At 41.6% G+C, this 22830-nt stretch overlaps 1 protein-coding gene and 1 long non-coding RNA gene across 2 annotated transcripts in view; one reads left to right on the top strand and one right to left on the bottom strand.

Annotated features, from left to right (window-relative positions):
* Positions 1-5714, top strand: part of LOC310666937 — a 288749-nt gene extending 283035 nt beyond the window's left edge. The window contains exon 2 of the long non-coding RNA XR_014506121.1: positions 4706-5714. This is a non-coding gene — a long non-coding RNA (uncharacterized lncRNA). The remainder of the gene's footprint in view (positions 1-4705) is intronic.
* Positions 5191-22830, bottom strand: part of SBNO1 (strawberry notch homolog 1) — a 38992-nt gene continuing 21352 nt past the window's right edge. The window contains exons 16-32 of the mRNA XM_083418125.1: positions 22193-22344; positions 20804-21001; positions 20031-20198; positions 19741-19910; positions 18625-18756; positions 17991-18126; positions 16377-16489; positions 14914-14985; positions 14478-14577; positions 13960-14034; positions 12402-12548; positions 11725-11819; positions 11516-11608; positions 10004-10141; positions 9114-9190; positions 8514-8707; positions 5191-6691 (exon numbers count right to left, since the gene is read on the bottom strand). Of these exons, the coding sequence (XP_083274251.1) occupies positions 6549-6691; positions 8514-8707; positions 9114-9190; positions 10004-10141; positions 11516-11608; positions 11725-11819; positions 12402-12548; positions 13960-14034; positions 14478-14577; positions 14914-14985; positions 16377-16489; positions 17991-18126; positions 18625-18756; positions 19741-19910; positions 20031-20198; positions 20804-21001; positions 22193-22344 (2203 nt within the window). The 3' untranslated portion in view covers positions 5191-6548. The remainder of the gene's footprint in view (positions 6692-8513; positions 8708-9113; positions 9191-10003; positions 10142-11515; positions 11609-11724; positions 11820-12401; positions 12549-13959; positions 14035-14477; positions 14578-14913; positions 14986-16376; positions 16490-17990; positions 18127-18624; positions 18757-19740; positions 19911-20030; positions 20199-20803; positions 21002-22192; positions 22345-22830) is intronic.

The following is a 22830-nucleotide window of genomic DNA, read 5'->3' as shown; positions in this document are numbered from 1 at the left end:
AAACCTCAGGACTTCACTGAGTGTACGTCCCATCCTGTGCAGAGGTGGTGCCATTTTGGCTGCAAATGCATTGGCACTCGTGCCTCAACGTAAGAAATAAATTCTTGCTCCCTTCCCACAGGGCATGCTTGCAAGAAGGCAGGTCCCGAGTAGCGAGTTGTGCAGATGTAGAACATGCAACCCCCTCCAAGGATGAGCAATTCTGCTAGGTCTTTGTATCAGGATGGATTAATGCATCAGGGATACAGGGATAGGCCAAAATTCTCTTCCGCAATGAAGCCTGGAAGTAGTTAATCTGTAACAGCCTCTTCTGAGATGAGCAACTGGGCTAAGAAAATGCTCTCTTGCTTCTCAAGGCAGAGTTTGAAAATTTCTGGTTGACATAAAGTTAAATTAAGAGATGCATACTACAAAATACTGAGTCACTCTGCTGAATCCTTTAGAATTAAAAGGATTTTGACAAAAGCCATGCTAGGGTACTTAATATGAACAAAAGATAACAGGCTTGGAGGTTTCCTGAAAATTGGGAGTTGGAAAGTGCACACTTTCTTTTGAGTGGTTTGTAAAACACATGTCATTGACCTGTAAAGATACTTACAGAGTGTCTCAGAAGCTGTTGATTTGTGATGCTGAAGGCAGCAAAATTATTGGTTGCTGTAGCTTTCCTTGTGGGATTTTCCTCCTCGGGTGCCAAAATACCTTGCTTGGCCTTGGGTACTATACACCTTGATTGTGTAGGACAGGTGTGTGTTGGGGGGAGTGCCATTTGGTGCTCCACCTTAGAAGAAGGAAGTCTTACACTGGTCCCAAGTGCAACTACAGAGCTGGTATAGTCTTCTAGGTAAATAGATATTTAGTGAAATGCTTAAGCCAGGCATGTCCAAAGTCCGGGGGCCTCATGTGGCTCGCTGGTCGGTTTAATCCAACCCCTGTGGCAGTTTATTTCCTGGGGTAAAATCCTAAAAAAAATCCCTCCAATTCTAAAATAAAGCTCAACAATTTAAACTCTAAAAAAAGGTCAACCCCACGGCCCTTCACTTCATCAAATCTGGCCCTCTTTGGAAAAAAGTTTGGACACCACTGGCTTAAGCTTTAAAGCTGTAGGCCAGAGATTGTTGGGCTCTTTCAGTTCTCATCAGCCGTTCTGGCCGACGGTCTGGGACAAAGGCCGCTGTAGCCCAGAAACACACCCACAAATCATGTTCTAAACAACCCAGCTTACATTTTAAAAGCCGTTTTGATGCTGGGATTGTCAAAACAATTGGCATCAAATCTTTGCAAATCATTATGTTGCAGCAATTCCTATAATCCTTGCAAAGTACCGAATCACAGAGGAGGCGTCTACTATCCAAAACAGGAAGTTTCCTAGTGGATTGCAACCTTCTTTAAACCTTCCCCTTCCTTTTTTGTTCCTAGAAGAGTCTTCACCAACATGGCCTCTGCATATTTCATATCCTCCAAGTGTCCTGATTTTCCAGTGCTGGAATTACAAAAGCAATCCTGGCTTCTGATTTGATCCCAGAACGTCCCGATTCATATAATTCTTAATAACACTTCTAACATTTTAGCAGAAGTGTTATTAAGAATTATATGAATATTAATTGTTAATGGGATAAAGTGGAAAACTCAAAGTTAAAATGTGTTAGGATAAATTATAGAACAAAAATTGAAGAAGAGGGAAAGGATTTGTTGAACCAGCAATTTGAACTAGAATACAAAAAAGGGAGGTGTGAGGAAGTCGAGGAAATAAGTAAATGAAAGATATAGATATAAAATTTGGATGTGTGTTTAAATGTTTTTGTTTTTTATGTTGTATTGTTGTTTTGTATTCTTTTTATTGTTGATGTATTATTGTTTTTCTTTATTGTCTTTCTTTTCATAATTATAAAATATTCAATAAATATTATTAAAAAAACCAGAACGTCCCGATTTCCCCTGCCAGTGCTGCTGCTGCTGCTGAACTTAGGGGGAAAGGATGAGCCATCTCAAACTGCGACTGTGAGGGAGCACCCCTTTGCTTCTCCTGGTGCTGCCACCTCCTCCCCATGGCAGCTCTTAGTGGCTGCCGGAGAGCGGGCGAGGAGGAGGAGGAGAGGCGGCCACTGCCACTGAGACCCAGCCCCACATGACACACTGGCTCTGAGAAGGCAGGGCCACCCTGGGCAGGAAGAAAGGGGGAGAAGAGCACAAGAAGGCTTGGGCTTTTTTTTTTTTTAAATGCTTTTTGCCCCTGCATCCAATCTTGGCCCTTTCCAAAATTTATTTATGGTGTGTGTTTTTCTTTTTGTAAATCTACCAAAGAATAAAATAAAATCGGGATTAAGTGGCTTTCTCAGCATGGTGTAGTGCTGGTGGCACTCGCCCTTCTACTGATAGGAAATGCTCTGCGAGGGGTGGGGGGGACACACAAAAATGGGGCATCAAGAAGGGTCAGTTCCTGGGGAGTGAAGAATGTCCTTATTTTCACCTGAGGGTATGATACTTGATGGGAGTGGTAGTCCAAAACATATGAGAGCGCCATGTTGGCAAAGTCTTGTCTACTCTAGACAATAAATAAATTTAGACACCAGAAGCTGAGTGGACAGACAACTCAATGAATAGAAAATCCGGGGGGGGGGAGGGGAAGAGCAGAAAACCAAGCATTGTAGCCATAAGGGACTATTTCTCACCCACTCACACAAAAATTTACAGGTCTGCTTCTATGCCGCTATCAGTCTCATCCCCACCTTTAAAGGGTTGCACATTTCAAGATAGCGACAACCCATTTGGGAATTTATTCCAAGCCACAGTTACTTGATCTCTTGCTATGTGGTAACAAAGACTTTATTTTAACTTGGAATCTTACATTTCTATTCCCCTTTCACTCAAAACACTGTCCAAGTAAGCTTAAATTAAATTTTAGACAGTGGAGTATATTTTAAAATACATGCATGTTGCTCTTTGTAAAACGTTATAGCAGTTGAACAGACTGAAACTAAAACCTACACTAAAACAGGCAAATGAATCATTTTACATTAAACCAGAAGAATCAACACAGCAAACCAGGAAAAGCAGCAAAAGACTATGAAATAAAGCCATCCCCACAAAAAAAGTAATTTTCAGCTATCGCCAAGACAACAAGAGGGAAGAAGCTGAATGACCCTCCTGGGGAGAAGGTTCTGAACCAGGGCTACCACAGAGAAGGCGCTTGCAGAACCCAGGGTGGAGACATGTGGTCTTCAGGTGTTGCTGGGACTACCATTTCCATCATCCCTGGCCACTGGGCCATTCCAGCTGGGACTCATGAGCTGGGAGTCCGGCCACAATTCCTACCTGAGAAGTATCTCAATCCTAGATGCTGATGGTTGACAGCATATGCCCCTGTTAAATTCTGTTTGGATTTCCCTCTCGTATCCCACCATCTTGTGAAGTTCTTCAGAATTCAAGAAGGGTTGAGCAAAGAGCTAAGGTTGCATAAACACACCAAATTCCAGGACGAGGTGCATTTGAACAGCCTCTGCAGCCCCAATTCAGAACCAGAATGCAGACTTGTTTCATGAAAGCAGTATCTCAACTGGAATAGGTCCTCTGCTTTTGTCCCTGTAAAGCAGCGCAATGCTATGTATTTGTTGTGCCTTGCTAGCTTTTGCTGTAGCCTTTGTCCAGCTTCGCAGGGCTTCAGCAGCACCTTCTGGCAAAGCACAAGTAGGTCCATTAAAAGGAGGAGATTGCTAATAAACAAATGGGAGGGAGCAAAACTTTACAGTTGGGTTTCAACCTTCATCTCACCCCTAACCAAAACGATCAATTGTCAGGGATCATGGGAATTGTAGTTCAACATCTGGAGGGCCAGAAGTCCCCCATCTATGCTTTACAGCCGTGACAAAAGTCAACATCCTTTTTGACCATGTAACTTTGGTCTTATTTAAGTTTGTGTAAATCACTCTAGGAACCAAGGGTAGGATATAAACTGAACAAGCATTTATCAAATTCAGTAAGTGAAGGCACACACTTTGAGGAAAAGACTGAGACTAATTTCACTCCCACCAAAACAAGATTTACTTTTTGGAATTAGAACCTTCCTTAGATGATCCCACCACTTCTACTGGAGTCACCACTGATTTGAACATACCTCCTGGTTGTTATGAGGCAAGCCCAGAGCAGGGACTCCAGAGCGTGGCCAATTCAGCTTTAAATGGACGCGGGTGGTGCTGTGGTCTAAACCACTGAGCCTTGTCGATCGGAAGGTTGGTGGTTCGAATCCCTGCGACTGGGTGAGCTCCCACTGCTCTGTCCCAGCTTCTGCCAACCTAGCAGTTTGAAAGCACACTAGTGCAAGTGGATAAATAGGTATCGCTCCGGCAGGGAGGTAAACACCATTTCTGTGCGCTCTGGCTTCCGTCATGGTGTTCCGTTGCACCAGAAGCAGTTTAGTCCTGCTGGCCACATGACCCGAAAAGCCGTCTTGTGGACGAACACCGGCTCCTTCGGCCTGAAAACGAGATGAGCGCCGCAACCCCATATTTGCCTTTGACTGGACTTAACCATCCAGGGGTCCCTTTACCTTTATAAAATGCCGCTGTGCTGAGAATGGTTGATTCAACCACACCTTATGCAGGTTAATGGAAAAGAGGCAAGTACTGTGGTAAATCAGTGACAAGCTGGCCACCTCCCCCTTTGCATGGGTTCACAAGTGCCTTCACTTGTTTAATCCTGAGTAATTGAGACATGCTCATGAATCCAGGCAGTGTTTGGGAGTTAGTGGTGTGAACTTAGGTTAAAAAAAATGGTAAAGGACCCCTGGATGGTTAAGTCCAGTCAAAGGCGACCATGGGGTGTGGTGCTCATCTTGCTTCAGGCCAAGGGAGCTGGCGTTTGTCTGCAGACAGATTTTGGGTCATGTGGCTGAACTGCTTCTAGCAGAAAGGAACACTGTGACGGAAGCCAGAGTGCACGGAAACCTTCCCACTGCCACAGTACCTGTTTATCTACTCGCACTGGTATGCTTTTGAACTGCTAGATTGGCAGGAACTGGGTCAGGTCACACAATTTGAACCACCAATGAAGACAGTCGATTGGCAAACCCAAGAGGCTCAGTGGTTTAGACCACAGTGCCACCTGCTTCCTTCTGGTGTGAACTTAACCCATGACTCAATCACTAAAATGTTCTGAGAATTGTGACAGACTGATGAAAAACACAGGACTCATTGCTTGTTAGAACAATAGCTTTTTTATTTATTTGACACCTACAAGATTTTGGTATCTTGCAGTTCTGTGGACAGGTTTATACAATCTCAAATTTTCAATAGTGCAACCTGTGCAAGCAAGAAGAAAAATGACAAACATTGTCCTTCACTTTCTTTATAAACATCTACTATTATAGGCAAAACAAAACTTACCCATATTTTTTAGATAAGTGACTATTCACATTTTGTACATTTACAATTTTAAACAGCTCCAGGATAAACTCTACAATGTCTTACAACATAAACAAAAGTATTCAAGTTACGGGGCAACGGGCGGGGAAAATCAACCCAGCATACACATCGGAACCCTCACGTGCTGCTGCCGCCCCCCTCCCCCCATGTCTAATTTACAGCTCAAGTATTGAGTAACAAAAAATGAAAACTTTTTTTAAAAGGGCTGTAATGTGAAATGGAAGTAAATTTGCACTTGTGTTTCCTAAAAACCTCACTGGATAAAGGAAACATTTGAGAAGGAAAGAAAAAAGAAAATAAATCAGGCTTTTTTAAAGCCATTCTTGCAGCACACAATTAGGAACACCATTAACACATTTTAAAAAAGGAACTTTAAAAATTTAAGATGTTTTCATCACACACACACACACAAACATGTTGCAGATTCAAATATATAACCTCTAGAAGAAAGCCAGAAAATGCAATTGCTGGGCCTTTTTCTTAAAATGCAATCCTCAATGCTGTACTGAGATTGTCTCTCTCTTCCTTTTCCATCTTGACTTTTTGTGTAGGAGATCCTGCTCATGCCTAATCCAAAGACATGCACAGCCCAAACAAAAATCGGGAACAAACTTGAATGTGTGGTTTGCAAACTTTTAAATTTTCATGCTGCTTTTAAAATAAATGTACTTTTTTTATTGAAACCTGTGTTGCCACAATTATATATATCATCTCTACAATATGAACTCAAAATACATGCACCCGAGGACCTCTCCCGCAGCAATGGCACCGATGTACTGCATTAAACCCTGAGCACTGTATGACAAGGTGAATGGATAGGTTGGTTGGGAATTTTCAAGCCTCTTCGAAAACAAAAAGTCATGGTTTGTAGCTTAAGTAGGACAAACATTTTTTGTAAAAAGAAGCAGCTCTATAAAGAGCATTGGGGGGGGGGGTAAAAAAAGGACACATGGACCACTGTGAAACAATGTTTGGCTTTCAGTTTGACCACCCTTCAGGTGTCTCTCCACTTCTGCACAGTTCTAAGAGAGCATGATGGAACTGAAAGTTATTTCTTTGGAATCTGTCCCTGATATTTTTTTAAAATGCAATGATACGCTTGTACAGCCAAATACCAAAGACTCTCTTTTCTTATGCATTGTTGAAGTTGGTAATGCTCTGTGGGTGATGCTGTTGCCATATCTGTTGCTGTTGCACTGCAAGCTGTTGTGACTGGTCTGATGTCGAAAGGAGGTTTACAAGGGGAGACACACAATTTGCGGGAATGATCAAGCCTGCAACAGAAAAGATTGGGTCTTATTTCACAGACATTCATGCTGCTTGGAAGCAACCTACAGTATCCTTCTTGACTCCAAGGCAGTGAGTGGTCCTCAATTAACTGACCACCTAAAATCTTTTACTCTGAGGACAATCACCAGCTTTGTGGATTTATGGTGGCTATTGATGTCTAATCCCATATACTGTGCACACACAGGGATACCAGCTGCTGCCATAGATATTAAGGAAACAGGTAAGTTCTCCGTGCATCTGGGATATTGTCCTTCTTTAAGTAGAATTTGGCCACAAGAAATGCCGTCTGACCACTCCTCCTCCCTTTTTACCTCATTTAGGGGATAGAGGCCTGATTAGAAAAGGTTACTTTAAGCATGATCATGGGCTTGTGGTGAGCCCAGTACACCCATCCCTCCACCTTTTCAACTATGAATGAATGAATTAATCTTTATTTACGTCAGCCATTGCAATAAAACAACAATACAATATACAAAGAATAGAAATGAAAAGTCAATTATATAAAATACATTTTAGGGTTTTGAATCAATAGTCAAATAGTGGATCTTTTCCTAACTGCCCCAGCTAAAAACCTTGCAACCTTTGCTGTCAAACACCTGCTCATCTTGATCTGCCAAGAGAAAGGTCACTGTGGCAGTGGTTAGGCGACCCTGAATGGGCAATAAAAGGGGGGGTGATAACCTCGTTCCTCAAGTCTTTATAAAGAGTGCAAGCCAGAAGGGCATGCACCACCGATTCAGTACTGCCATCTCCACAGGGACATAAGCGTCTTTTGTATGGAAGCGAGAGTAAAAGTGTGTCTACATTTTAGAATTGCTAGGTTATGCAGATAGGGTGCCAAAGAGTCAAAATGGGACGGTGAGAAATAGTCATACCATGGGCAAAATTTCCTTATTGTGGCCAAGTTTTTCTGACGCTCAATATCATTTAGGCACTGACAAATTAGACTGTTTGCTTTACTAAAACCCAAAGTGAGTAGCTGTTGTAGTGATAAACCACAAGAGTGAAGTTTCCGATAGTCATTTTTTGTCTAGGCGCTCTTGTGACAATCTTGCAGCACTAGGGATATTAGACCAGGGGGATTTAAGTTTAGGCGAAGCCAATAGTTAAGTGTCCTATGCCAGATCTATAATTCTACTGAGGGAAGATTAGCCTCTAGGCGCAACGATGCGTTTGGGACTCGGTGGTACACAGATAATTTGCCTTACGAACTTTGATTGGACAGCTTCCGTAGATCCAAGGTGAGTGCCTGTCCAAATCTGAGCCCCATATAACAACTGTGCTAGTGGTTTAGCTCTGGAACACTTCCAGGACTGATGGTATAGGTTTACCACCTTTTGTGTAGAAAATGCGTGTCAGAATTTTGCATTTCTGGTGTGCTCCCCATGACCCCGTAGACTGGGAAATAAGGCCAAGATATTTGAAAACTTTGACCTGTTCAATTAGCTGGTTGTCCATGCTATAGGGCCTATGGGCCCTATAGTTTCTTGAGAAAACCATGACTTTGGTTTTCTTGTAATTCACGGCCAGCTGTTCTCTCTGACAATATCTTGAAAATGCTCTCATCAGTCTTTTTATGCCTACTTTTGCTTGGGCTATGAAATGTAGGCCCTTTGCTCCAGAAACATGCTGCAGATTCTATAATGTATCCTTGGAGGGGAAAATAAAATAAAATGCAAAATGAGACTTCTGTTCCAAGAAACCAACAATACACAAAACTAGTTGTACACTTTTTAAGGTTAGAGAGACTTCAGGAGTTAAGACTGCCACATGGACCAAAAGGTAATGACAAATTATCAGACTTGCCTACAATCCTCTGTCCATCCTCCGTCCGTAGCCGAACGATCTGCATTTTAACATTTGTACCGCTTACTGAGGCTAGAACTCCTTCTACCTTTGTCCAGACACTTAGGACTGAACCACACAGGACATAGTACGTCCGACAGCGCAGGCCAACTTCACAAACCAGGCCCAGGCCTGCTTTTTTGCAGTTGCCTCTCCTGAAAGAGGAAGGAAAGGAGGAAAACTTAAAGATAAATCCTTTTCTTTAACACATACACAATTTTTAATGAAAAGCAACACACAAGGATACTGATGTCCCACAATATTTTCTGAGTAACACTTTTGATTTTACATAACAAATTGTTGCCACAAAATAGACTAGGATGAGCTGCTCAAGCACGCAAGTCAGACAAGAATAGAGGATAAACTTAGTTCTGAACAAAGAAGGTTCCTCGAGCCTAGTTAGAACTAGCACAAATCTCAGGCTTGCTATTTCTTGTGGAAAAGCTGCCAATGCAACGCTGTGGTGAAGCTTTCACTATGCTCCCATGCGAAGTTTCTTTTCTCAGAAAAGCCCAGCACACCACACTAGGCATTTTGTACCGCAGCATTTCAAGAACTCACCAGTAAGCATGGGTGCAAGTGTCTGCTGATGACGTGTACTGCTCTAGCCAGTGGGCCACAGCATCGTCAGAAGGAACCTGAAAATGAAATAAATTAGATATTACATATTTATTACAGCCAGATTTGGCTTCTTGATTTCCAAGATTAAGAGTAACTTTACAGTTCCCGTTCAGATGCATGGCCAAACCATGCTCTCATGGTACATGGATGAGAAGAATCCCAGGGCACCTCAGGCTCACATGCTCTTCCTGCCCATGCAGCCCCCAGTCCATAATGACAGAATACCATAGCTCAACAGTTGTCTGAAGGTGTGACCAATGGTTTGCAGAAAAGCACAAATCAGAGTTTGCTTGTTTGGAAGAACTGGCCAACTCTGATTTGGAACAAGAATCATTTTTATTTTTATTTTGCCAGGGGGAGAGAGGGAGGATGCTACATGTGAACAGAAGGCCCTGCAGAAGAGGACTATTTAACACAAAAATTATGGTTTGGCATTATGCCTAATTTAGTTGCAATACCAACTATTCAGCACCAAGTATTTCCACAAGGTCATCTCATTTGACTATGGCTGCAATCCGAGGCATGCTTTACTTGTGTAGGAAGTAAGTAAGATGGGTAGTTAGCCAGTGTGTGAGAGGGCAGCCCAGGTGAGAAGAGGCAAGCAGCAGGGGTGGGGGATGTGCACAAATTATGGGTCATGTGAATAAACTACTCTTTACATCTAGGATCAGTGTATTTTAAATGTAACGAATGCATATTAAGGGTATTCATGCATGATATTCATGCATACTTTGTTTCTCCCTTCCGCAAGATTATAGGTTTAATACATATGTGGTATTTTAATGTTTTCCACATGTTATAGTTAATTTTGTTTTTAAAAAGCAAGTAACCTTTTTATATTTTTTCTTTATTTCTGCATACGTCTCCAATTTCAATTGTTTTCCGGTATTTGGTCTATATACTAGAAAAAGCTTCTTTTTGGGATTCACTTCTTTCACCAGGATGGCAGTTTTCTTATTGTTTCGTATCTGGAAGAGAGAGAGAAAAAAAGGGGGGGGGGATACTGTGAAAATGCAGTATGCATTACTTACGATACTGTCAGGATTTAACATTTATTTAAAGACAGACCAGGTTTAGAATGTGTTGGATGAAGCAAAACTTACCAGAAGAATAAGAAATCAAGATAACCATCTTTTTATTAAAAAAATGGAAATGGTTTATTGAATATTTATACATTGTAAACAGATAAAAACATTGGCAGGAGTATTGTAATAACCTGGTTTCATAAGAGTATATATTTAAAGATGATGAATAAATGAGCAAATTAAGTTAATTTGGATATGCAGAAAATATTAAAAATGAATTTAAGGAACCGCAGAAAGGGGCAAGGAAGTCAAGTTTTGAAATGTTAAAACGATTGTAAAATTAGTGAAATGTATAAAATTAGTGAAATGTATAAACTTGAAAAGTATAAATTTAAAAGGAAAAAAGAAAGAAAAGAAAACTGTCCTGTCGATGGTGAAACATATCCCTAAACGCAAAACAGAATTTGTTTTATACAGAAGCAGAGTTGGCGGCTTGTTTACACACACGTTGTGGTAGCAGTCAATAAATCACACTACACTCCCCAGAAGAAGAAAAAAAGAAACTGTTGGATGAAGTTAAGGAGGCAACAAAAATTTCAAGGAGGCAGCTTTACGGCACATGCAAGAGTAGTTCTGTGCTTCTGACCCAAACCTCAGCTCCGCTCCCAGATCTGGTCTGAGGGGGCTGCTATTCCGGGAAAATCCATCTTTTGCCACCATACTCTCAATCACAGGCTCCCACCTGAAATACTGACTACACAGTATGCAGATACACTGCATAAATGTCAAGTATTATTTCTTTATTACGTTAAGAAATTATTAGGTTTGTAAGAAGGTAAAAGGTAAAGTATTCCTGGATGGTTAAGTCCAGTCAAAGGTGAATATGGGGTTGCAGCACTCATCTCGCTTTCAGGCCAAGGGAGCCGGTGTTTGCCCATAGATAGCTTTCCGGGTCATGTGGCCAGCAGGACTAAACTGCTTCTGGCACAATGAAACACCGTGACAGAAGCCAGAGTGCACAGAAACGGGGTTTACCTTCCCGTCGCAGTGGTACCCATTTATCTACTTGCACTAGTGTGCTTTTGAACTGCTAGGCTGGCAGAAGCTGGGACAGAGTAACGGGAGCTCACCCAGTTGCAGGGATTTGGACTGCCGACCTTCTGATCGGCAAGCCCAAAAGGCTCTGTGGTTTAGAACACAGAATCCACCCGCTCCTTTTTTTACCTTTCTTTTTTTGTTTTTATTACACACAAGATATACTAATGTCCAATGAAGTTAACATGCTTTTGGGTGGAAGTTTGCAGAGAACAATCTCACCTGAAGTGATAAATAAAATCCATCTTCTGGTCCAGTTTGTTCAGCCCAAATCTTAGTTGCTTCTTCCCAAGACATCCCTCTCTCCACACTTATCTAGAAAATACATTAAAAGTCAAAGTGCACAGTTTAGCAAGAAGTTTTACCATTTAAGAGTCAACAAAAAATGTCAGTGGCTCATGCAAAGGGGAACAATTAACCAAGAAACTTACAGTATACAATTCAACATGTCCCGAGGTAGAATATCCTGGTGTGAGGAATTTTTTAGCATCTGCCTTCCTCACTTTCTCATCTCCTGAACCCAGATCTTCAAGAAAGAGAGTCACAAGGTGCGTATGAGTACAGGACATAGAGAAGAACAAAAGTCTGCAATGATTCCTGTGTGGAGGAATCACCAGTCTCTGAACAGCCTCCTCTACTGAGGCAGCATATCACTCTCTGAGGCATTTCTGAAGAAAATAAGGCAGCACGGCACATAAAAGCAGCATTACTCAAGCCTGCCTGCTTTGCCATCACAAGAAATACATGAGCAGTGCTACAGAGGAATGAGATGGAGGCCAGGCATCTGGGGCACTGCAATCCTCAGTAAGCATTACAGAACAGCACAAGAAACAGTGACTATGCATGCGATGCCGGAATGGCAGAAAGACGGAGAGCTCAAGCGGGGGACTAATCAAGGAAACAGGTCTGAAGAACTTCAGTTGCTTGGCTCTTGCTGCTACTAAAACCATGGAGCACTTCCTATCCGTTCAAGGCACCATCTCATTCTTGGAGAGGCTGAAAGAGGTGGTGGCTGGTTTCCATCTGCCTCTATTACTGGCAGTGGAAGAACGTGGGCTCTGAAAAAAGCCTGGCATAGCAGGTTGTGCGAATGAACTCATGCTCTTACCTAAAATGCCCATGTCATATCTTCCGTTCTTTTTAGCATTCTGTATTACTGCATTTAACGTGTCTGAGAAATACTGGAATAAAGCATTCTGCTGGTGCACTTCCATGCCCAGAATCCGGTTTAGAAATTTCCCTATATTGTTGTAATCTAGAACAAGAGGAGATGAAGCACTTTAAGACAGATATTTTTGGGGGGGAGGGGAGGGGAGAAACACAGCATTTTATTTCATCTTTGTTTTATCGGTGGAAAAGCACAATCCTAGCAGTGTAAACAGAAGGCAGGAACCTATGGCCTTACGGATGTTTTTGGGACTCCCAGCTCCCATCAGTCAACAGTCAAAGACGATGGGAGCCATAGTTTGGCAACATCTGGAGGGCCACAAGAACAAGGAGGAGTCTGCCAATTCTTTGCAGGGTCATGCCACAATTCCACAGAAGCACAAAACACCTGCAGTGTGTTGTATTGGGTATACCAAATTCAGCTCCTGTTTTCAACATTTCCCGTAGCTGCGGGGAGCCCGGCAGCATTCTCCATAGCTCTTTGGCTCAACTTTATCTACAAGCACCTCTGCTAGTAAAACCAGAATTGTGCACAACAGGAGAAATGATGGAATACAAATCTCCTCGATTGGTATAATTAAAACTAGTTGATGAAGTTAGCTGTCTTGGAAAATAATTTATTTTTTGAAGCACACAGTACACACAGCCCCACCCTCGCTATAAATGCAAGTCATCCACCCACAATGAATGCAACCAAGATCCTACATAAATGGATTGGTTAACTGTAAGACAAATCATGAAACAATCTCCCTTAAACTTCAGAGACATACAGAATACATTTATGGGTATTCTCCAATTCTCTGAAGAGGCAGATCTGTCTGGCACCTACTCCACTGTCTCATGGCTCATCACAAGGTTACAACTGCATTATGTAGATGCAGATGGAGGTCATAGCTGACGTATCCCTATAACCCCCTTGTGTAGGCACCAACTGCCCACCTTTCTAGCTCAGTAAGTTATCTGCACTCTGTAGTATTTCTTCCTTAGTTATACTAGGCATTCCAGATTATTTTATGAGCAAGGATAGAGGCAACTGTATGAGGTACACACTCCTCCTGAACTCTGTCTGAGCAGTTTCTTCCCACCATACCAACCTCAAATCTAACCATAAAAGCTGCATTAAGTTGTTCTTCTCCCCCTCCCAAGCCCCCTTCTGTATTAGGTCAGTGAGGCAGAGGGAAAGAGACAGGCTGGCTTCTGCCTTTAGAGCCATCAAGGACTTCAAAAGCACACTACCAATTTCAGATCACTGTGTTATCTGAAACTGTAGCTTTGCTTTGTATAGTCACACTTGAAGACTTTGGCCTGTATCCAGCCAAGTTCTGCTTAGAGTAGACCCACTGAAATGAATGGACCAAAGTTAGCCATGTATTAATTTCAATGGGTCTACTCATAGAAAACAACCTTTTCAAATTTTGCTGTTGACTTACAAGGCCATTACAGAATTTTTTAAAAAAATTTTTAAGTCAGTTACATAGACATTAAAAAGGAGCAAGTACCTTTGTCAAGCGTGAGAATTCCAGACCGGTCTTCTACATTTATTAGGCCCACACCTATTAAACCCTGACGGACATCTAGGAAGAACAAAGGGAAGCTGTCATGGGTTCCATTCTTGCTGTTTACTAGTTTACTAAGGTAATTTAAGTACCATCAGTATTTGTGAAACGTAACCACACCTTTGATGGTTTCCCTCCCCTAAAAACTAACACAACTGATTCAATGTGCAAGAGAGGTCAAATGGCAGTACAAACAGGTGTTGTTATCTACTACCCAAAGGCCCAACGATTCCGTAGCTGGAAGGCCATAATTAACCCAAATCATTTGTACTCTCAGATCCAAGTTCTGAAAACAGATCATGCAATTTCAAAAGGAACTGTTGAATTTAGTTCTTAGGAAAAGGTACATATAGTCTCACCAAACAATTAGAGTACATAATTTTAATTCATTCTATGAAATTGTTTCCCTTCACTGATAAACGTGATTATCACCTCAGTATTTTTTCAAAAAATTCACATACCTTTAAAGAATTCTCCTGGATAGTCAGCAGGTGGAGACACCAACGGCGAGTCTAAGTTCACAATGGACTTCATCACTATTTCCAATGCATTTCGGCCATACTGTTAATGAGAGTGTGGGGAAAACTATTGTAGCCACCATAAAATACAAACATCCTTCTTTTAAATGTATTATGTTTGTCCCCTAGAAAGTTAGGACACTCGCCTTTCACATCCAAAATCTGGCCAATTTATACAGGCAGTTTTTATTGTTTAATGTTTTACTATGTTTTTATATGTGCTGTAAGCTGCCCAGGATGCCTGGGGAACTTCCAGAGTTTATAACCCCAAAAGGGAAAAGGATAATGATGCAAAGAACCGCCCCCCCAATAACAGCCTATTTTTTTTAAAGTGTCAAGGCAAGATAGGCGTGCTTTATTCAAAAGGTGTCTCGCTTACCTTGTTGTCGAAGTTGAACCTGCTGAGGTCTCTTGTTTCTGTTGCTCTTCTGTCGCCATGAGTGAGAGCTCCCTATCAAGAGACAATAATTTTGAGACCAAGTTGTTTTTATAATATATAATCTCCTAAATGCTTAACACATCTTTATTCACCATTATTTCAGTTATCTGCTGAAGAATGCCTATCATCGGAAGCCAACAGCCTGGATCAAGATAAGCATAATGAAGGGGCTGGTGGAAATGGACTTTCCCACTCCCTCCTCCCTCTTGCAGTCTCCAACCCTTCCTCTCTGAGAGTCGGGACCTGTTGACTGGAGAAGACCTGCAGTGCAGGAGACAAAGGGAACTCTCAAAGTTAGATAGAGGTGCCTTCTTCCAGCAGAACTCTCACTCATGGAAGCTGAGTCTTGAGGAGCAGGTGGAAAATTCTGTTTCCACCAGCCCCCTTTGATATGCTTATTTCTGGATCCAACCCAATTTGCTTGTGCCTCAGCACATAACAAACATAGTGCAATTTTGTTCGATGAGAGGTACATTTTGCCCACTTGATTAAGAATTTAATCATCCAGGAGCATGGAAGATATTACAAAAAGTTGGCTTAAGAAGCCAAAAGTATGTCAGAGAATAAGGTTCATCAGGTAGTGACTTGTACGACCATAGCCAATAAAGATGGGTTGTTGTTTTTTTGTTAAATATTTTTATTGAAAGTTTTCAACATAAGATGCAATAAAAGCCAAACTAATCAAAAAAAAGAGATACAGAAAAGCCAAAATAAGAGAAAATAAAAATAAAACGGCAAGGGGGAGGGGGAGATATAAAAGCCCTCTATCACAACCGTATCATGTCCTTTAACCATATACAAAAAGGTAGACCTTCCCAGCTCCCACCTGGGAACTTCTGTTTCTTCCCCAAGACTCCCACCCTGGGGGATCTTTTCTACTCTGTCTCCCACACAGAGCCCTTCATCATCTACCTCTCACCGATGGGAGGTACATTTTGAACACCTGATCATGTCCACAAGACAGATCCTGTTCATTCTGCAGAGTAAAGTACAATCTATACTGGGGATAGGAAACCTGTTGCCCTGTAGAAGATGCTAGACTCCATCTCCCACCAGCTTCTCCCAGCAAAGCCAGCAATTGGAGATGATGCGAGTTATAGTCCAGCAACATCTGGTGGGCCAGATTCCCCACCCTGCATCTACCCAATGATTTGTACTGAGTCTCCAACATATTAACATAAATTGGGAACTGCTTAAATCCCCCTATGAACCCCTACCCCACACACTTTGAGATACCAGAGCCACTCTCTAGACCACAGAATCTTAGTTTTCTCCTTTGTTTTCAACTTTAACAGAACCTGGTATAATTGAGAAATGTGTTTTCAAGTTTCTGTGTCTTTAATCAAAATCTGCTCGCTTGCAGTGAATTTCCTAGTCAAAGCTACACCCAACAATCCGCTTACCAAGCTCTCTAGGCGTTTGGCAACAATTGACGCAAATCTTTGTTCTCCAGCCAGTTCAGATATTAGGAAGACATATTCTGGTGCGGTCACTTGGTTGGACCTGTGAGTTCGGCCTGGATAGGAAGAAAAAGAGGTTTTGTTCACTCAAGTCACCCAGCATCAGCCACCCATTCTCAAAAATATTGGATAGGAAAACAGAGGTATATTTGGAGGCCACGTTCTTCACAACAATAAAATAAATGATTCAATTAACCATCTCAAACTGTTTTCCAGGGAATTCTGTGGTTCCTCACAAATTAATAAGAGGTTTATTTTATGATGATAAAAACATTTCTTTACTGTCACATCATAAAATACCAGGGTGGGGTATAACAGCAGAATAGAAAACACTATGAAAACAACAATACATATAATAAATTGAGCAGCTGATCAAAAATTTTAAAATTAAACAGCCACACAGGCCTGCCAAGAAAAAAAGCTTCCTCTGTGAAAATCAGGAATAGCCAACAGCTTGCTAACTGCTATCATATCCTCCTTTCAGTATACAACCACAGACACGGGTGGTGCTGTGGTCTAAGCCACTGAGCCTTTTGGGCTTGCTGATTGGAAGGTCATCATTTTGAATCTGTGCTACAGGGTGAGCCCCCGTTGCTCTGTTCCACCTCCTGCCAACATAGCCGCTCGAAAGCATGCCAGTGCAAGTAGTAAATAGGTCCTGCTGTGGCAGGAATGTAAACGGCGTTTCCGTGCGCTCTGGCTTCTGCCGTGGTGTACTGTAGCGCCAGAAGCGGTTTAGACTCAGAAAGCTGTCTGTGAACAAACATCAGATCCCCTGGCCTGAAGCAAGATGAGTGCCACACCCCATAGTCAGTTCATATGAGGCACAACAGGCCTAGGAAATGTACACTGGCGGGATAAGGCCCCCCACACACCAAGAAGGGAACACAATCCACAAACACCAGAACCTGTCCAAACCCCATGTTCATTGCCAAAAATAGTCTGGACATAGTATTGAAAGACCACTCTCTGTGGAGTGGGCAACACCAGGCCTAAGCAAATTTGAATCACTCTATCCTTGGAGCTAGTAGGAGGACTAACTCTTGAAGACAAACAATTTTTATTGAACTATGAAGATTCAACTTGCTTGTGTTTGAAGCTACATTTTGGCTCAGATATACCCTAAGTAAAGAAACAAGAATTTAAACTTTACTTTTTAAGGAGACTGTTTTAGAAGTGAATACTTAACTGCCTTGCAAGTCACTTCTTCCATAGACACAGATTGAATTGTGTTCAGTAGTTTGTCTCTGTGGCAATGGAAATACAACTCAAACTAGACAGAACCAGAAAACTCTGTTCAAGGAATCCTACCATTATGTACCAATCAATGTGTTGTCAGATTTCATTATCTTCTGGTACTGTGCAAAACCTAGCATAGACTGAACTCTAGTTTACTTATCAGAACACTATGTAATTTGAGAGCCTACACACATCTGTTTAGCAGCATTGCAAAAATAGGCTACTCTGCTAAAACTCTCTTACTGCAAATGATACAAACTCAACATTATGTGCCTGACAAGCATCATTTCCAAGTAAAGCCAAGACAAAACTGCTTACCAAACTGCTGTATTGCCCTATCTGCACTCCACGGCAACTCCAGAGTCATATGGACCCTTCGCCTCTGGTTCTTGGCTCGTCGATCTGCTTGCAATGAAATACCAGAGCTGGCTGCTTCCGAAATGATGGCAATATTCTTTAAGAGAGAAAGAATGGAAAGGTTGGATTTTTAAATTTTAATATGTCTATGGACTGTAATTCAAAAGGTAGATCACATTCTTTGCATGCAGAAGGGATCTCCAAGTCACCTTTAATGAAACAGAAGTTACATGTGTTTTATCTCTATTTTACCTCTTTAGCTACTATTAACTTTAATAATCTTTTGAATGTTTTAAGTAACTGTTTTAACAGTCTTTTATCGAGAACGGAGTCAGAGGTTTCCTGTTACTGTTCTGCTCTTGTTTGAGAGAGACCATCTTGGCTTTGAGTCCTGGAAGACCTGCAGGCCTTTTCCACCTGTCCTGGGAGGGCAGGACCCTGACTGACTCCAGCTACAAAAGGTGAGGCTGCTGAAGAGGACGGGGACCATTTTGGCTGTATCTTAGTGCAGACCCAACCAAAATACTGCCAAGAATTCCCTGACATCTGTCCATTTTATATTTTCCTTGAGAACTGATGTAATGAAAATGGTTACCTTATCTCCATCCATGAATCTTTGCTTCTCTGTGATGTTTAGGATTTCAACAGGAACATCTAGCTCAGACCTGGACTCGTAAGAAATGCTGCCATCATCATTACTCACGACTCTCCCTTTGCGACCTGTCATCTTGGGAAGAATGACCTGTTTTAGCATGCTAAATAGTGCTTTTAGGAATCTATTAAATACTTCCAAGCAATTTCACATGCACCCAAGAGAAAGCTTGTATGATTAAACATGCTGCCCATTTCTAGCAGAGTTTGTGTCCAAAGCCTGACTCACCCTAACAAACGTTTAGCTTAAGATAAATTCTGGTTTCCTTATTCTCCTCATGTGTCCTGATAACACCTGAAGGCTCACTCCAATGGAAGTAAGAACTGAGGGGTTGGTGGGTTTGGGGTGAAATAGGGACCGGTCAGAAGCCAGTGAGTTATTTTTAAAGGGACACGGAAGAACTTGTGTTTAATAACTTCTCTATGAACAAAAGGTTGCTTTTGCAACTGTTTGGTTTTTCCTATTTGACAAAAGAGGGGGAGAGCAGGGAAGTCAGGACAGTAGTGATGGCTTTCTAAAACACCTACATCCAAGTCTACTTCTCTACCCAATAACTTTTGCCTTCCATTCAATTCCTTATCTATTAGTGTCTTATATTTCCACTTGGAAGCATCATCACCTAAAGCTCAGGATATCCAAAACTCTGGACTTCTAATCACTGAAGGCAATACCTTCTTTCTTTATTGACAATGTCACCATCTGTGTTGTTGATATAAGAGAGAGAGTGAAAGAAAGGGCGGGTGGACAAGCAGTCCTCATCAACAGTTGCCCAGAAGGGAATGTAATCCTCAGGCTAAAATAGGTTTGCTACCCCTGTTATTAGTGGAAGGTAGTTTGACTCTAGGCCAATTAATGCAAAGGCACTGGAATGAACATCACTAGGCTTTATTTTATAAAATTATGTTTTGGTTTATCAAATCTTTATTTAATTGCATTTAATGTTAAACATGTTAAGGTATGTGGATGTTCTGTAGCAATTCCTGCTCTTCTGTTTGCACACCATAACACCTCGAACTACAGGTCTGCTTCCCACACAGTTACTTGAGTTCCAGCACCTACCTCAGCCACATTCTCAGGACCACCCAGTTCATCTATAAGTTCATCCAGTGTATTAGGAGGAAGATCTTCTGATAGTTTTTCCAATTTATCAAGCAACTCCTTTTTCATCTGCTGGGCTCTCTCAACAGCATCCTGACTTGTTACATAGCTGGTATGTGTATTACTGTTAGCTGCAGCATAGATATAAAAGAAGGAATGGTGGTGTTTAGAAATGTGAAAGTGTTGTTTCCCTTGCTGGAAGGAGCATTCTGGCTCCAAAAGCCAATTCAGAAGCTGCACATTCAACATACCAGACGTATTTGTAGTAGAGGAGGTAACTACTGTGGAAGAAAGAGAACTGGGCCGTTTGGATCCAAGCCCAGACGCTAGTAAGGCACTCTGAATGGAATCTGGGTCTATGCTTTTCCTTTTTTTCTTTTCTTTATTTTTCTTATGTTCTTTCCTAATTAGCCAGGGGTCTGAAAAAAAAATAAAATGTATTAAAGGAGGAAAAAAAGGCTTCTGGAAAAATATGAAAATTATGCACCAGAGCAATTTCTTTTGTAGGTAAATCTTGTATCAGCTTAATGAAAAACAGTACAATTGTAACTTATGCACATTTAACACACGCGGTTTCAGCTCTGTGTGGTTAAAGGTTGGCCGGCTGAAATCACACAAATTAAATGTATGGAAAGCAGAAAGCTTAAAAGATCTTTTGTGCAGGGTTTTCCCAGCACAGAAGCTTCCAAGCCTTGCTTACATGGCTCTTGCAAGATCTTGTGGGAACTTGAACAGCCTCTTGAACTTGAACTCTCTTACGAGAGCACTCCAGGAACAAGAGTATTCTAGAACTGATCAAGGCCCACTTACTAGATGGCTCCAGAAAGGCAAGGATGCTTGCATGGCGAGTAGTTCAAGTATACATGCTTGTGTGTATATCCCTGGAGCGTAATCCCCCCACAAAATGTGATGGTACTATACTCAGCCTCCGCAAAGTAATGCTACAGTGAATAGTGGCAGCACATGCAACAAAGCAACAATTGAAAAGAAATACTAAATTACATGATACCCATTATTATCTCACCATCTTCATCATCCTCGCTAGATTCATCCTTAAATGGGTTGAAGTCATCATCTTCCCCAGAGCTTAAAAACCTGGAGCTCTCATTGTCACTCTCTTCATTGTCCGAGATGTCCGACTCACTGTAGCTTTCATCAGAACTGCTCCCAGCTAGCCCGCCAGTTTTACGCGCTTTCTTGGCTTCTCTGCTTATTTCTTCTCCTTTTTCATATGAAAAGTAATTAAGAGGTGGCTATCACTGAGTGGCATTTACCCCCACTATTCTCTCTATGGGTTGTTAGCAAAGACTTTGTAGATTTTTTATTATTTATGTATGTTTAACAAGGTGGAAAACCATATCAAAAGAAAAAGAAAAAGGGGGAAAGGGTCCTGTTGTATTCTTTGCACATTAACAGGCTTCCTTTCAAGTCTTCTTCAAAGTATAAAATTACAGCTTCACTGGAACTGATAAAAAAGGGCTGGAGATGAGAGCACCTCACAGGACATTGCCAAGTTTACAAGCCAAATGTTAAAAACCCAAGGTCGTACGTATGTGTGTGAGTTTTCCTTTGCTTGTTCTAACTGTATGGAGACTTTTCCTGTAACAAGTCATGATATTTCACTGCTGTTATCACCTACTGTACCAATTATAATATTTTACACAAAGTTAAGGAGCTGGAGAGAAGCAGTTTAAGACCCTGGTCACTCTGATGTGGAAACTGGGATGGGAGGCATATATAACAGCAGGGGTTGCTGAAGGTTCTATTGTTTGTTGTGGTGCAACAGGACTATTAAGTCCCTATATAGTAAGAATGAGCAGTGCAAAGCCCTCTGCAATCAATTTCTGAACACTCAAAATTAAATGAGCACCACTTACAAAAGGGGTGGTTCAAATGAGATTTGCTTTTCACATCTCTTGATATTTAAATCAGTTCAGGCATTAGAGAAAGTGACAAACATAGTAAGTATTTCAGACAAAAAGCTTCACAGCAGAAGACAGACACTATGGTCTGTTCAAATAAGGAAGAACTTGCAGCTGAGTGTGGGTAAAAATCAGTGTACCAGTAGCTTGAATTAGTTCTTCAGTGACCCAGTGCCAAGACTCCCTGCTCTATACAATTGCTGATTAGTCTTCCTTGCACACCTGTGAACACAGTTACTTGCCAATACTGCTAGATTTTCCTATTTCATTTCATTTCATCTATATCCAATATTCAAGGTGGCGTACATGGCTCTTCCCCTCATTTACTCCCCACAACAACCCTGTAAGGTAGGTTAGAATGAGAGACTGGCCCAAGTTCACCCAGTGAGCTTCATGGCCAAGAAGGGGTCCTGAAACCTGGTCTCCCAGGCCCCAGTCCAACACTCCAACCACTATCTTAACTATATTAGAATAGCATTACAACTATGTACCTTTGCGTTTCTTCGTTTTGTCCTCCTTGCAAGGGCTGTCTCTAGGAGAGTTGTTATTACTTTGAGCAGACAAGTCGATTCCCAGCAAGCTAAAAAGCTTCTTTCTGTCAGGAGCTGGGAAATGTTTCTCAATGAGAGACTGAAATACTCCCCTGCAGATTTAAAAAAGAAAAAAACAGTTTTGCTTGGTTGAATGGGCAACCTAAAATTTCTCTTCTCCCAGCATTTTTAAATGCTGCTGTTTATGTAGTATCTTCTTGAAGGTCTGACTTGTTTCAGGCAGATGCTATTAATTCTCAATTCAGTCTGAACTGCCGCACCAAGAGCGGCAATGAATCAGATGGGAACTGGTTAGTCTTGGGTCAATACTGTTCAAAAGAAGACCATCCACAGTACTGCATCATGGCAGAAAATTATGAAGGACCATGACTTGGCATGTGAGAGTCACTGAAAGCACACTATATTATATGCTGCTTGAACAAAGACAAATCAACTAAGAAACCAAAGACCTTAGAAACCATCTCCCCTCTTACACGAAATTGCAATTTCCACAGCTCCAGAGGCAAACCGATCACAGAAAGTAATAGTACCACTTTATTCTGCCTTGATCAGACCACACTTAGAGCACTGTGTCCAGT

Source organism: Podarcis tiliguerta (assembly GCF_965153285.1).
Source record: "Podarcis tiliguerta genome assembly, chromosome: 16".
In the NCBI taxonomy this organism is placed as follows: domain Eukaryota; kingdom Metazoa; phylum Chordata; class Lepidosauria; order Squamata; family Lacertidae; genus Podarcis; species Podarcis tiliguerta.
This window is presented reverse-complemented; position numbering and strand designations above follow the sequence as displayed.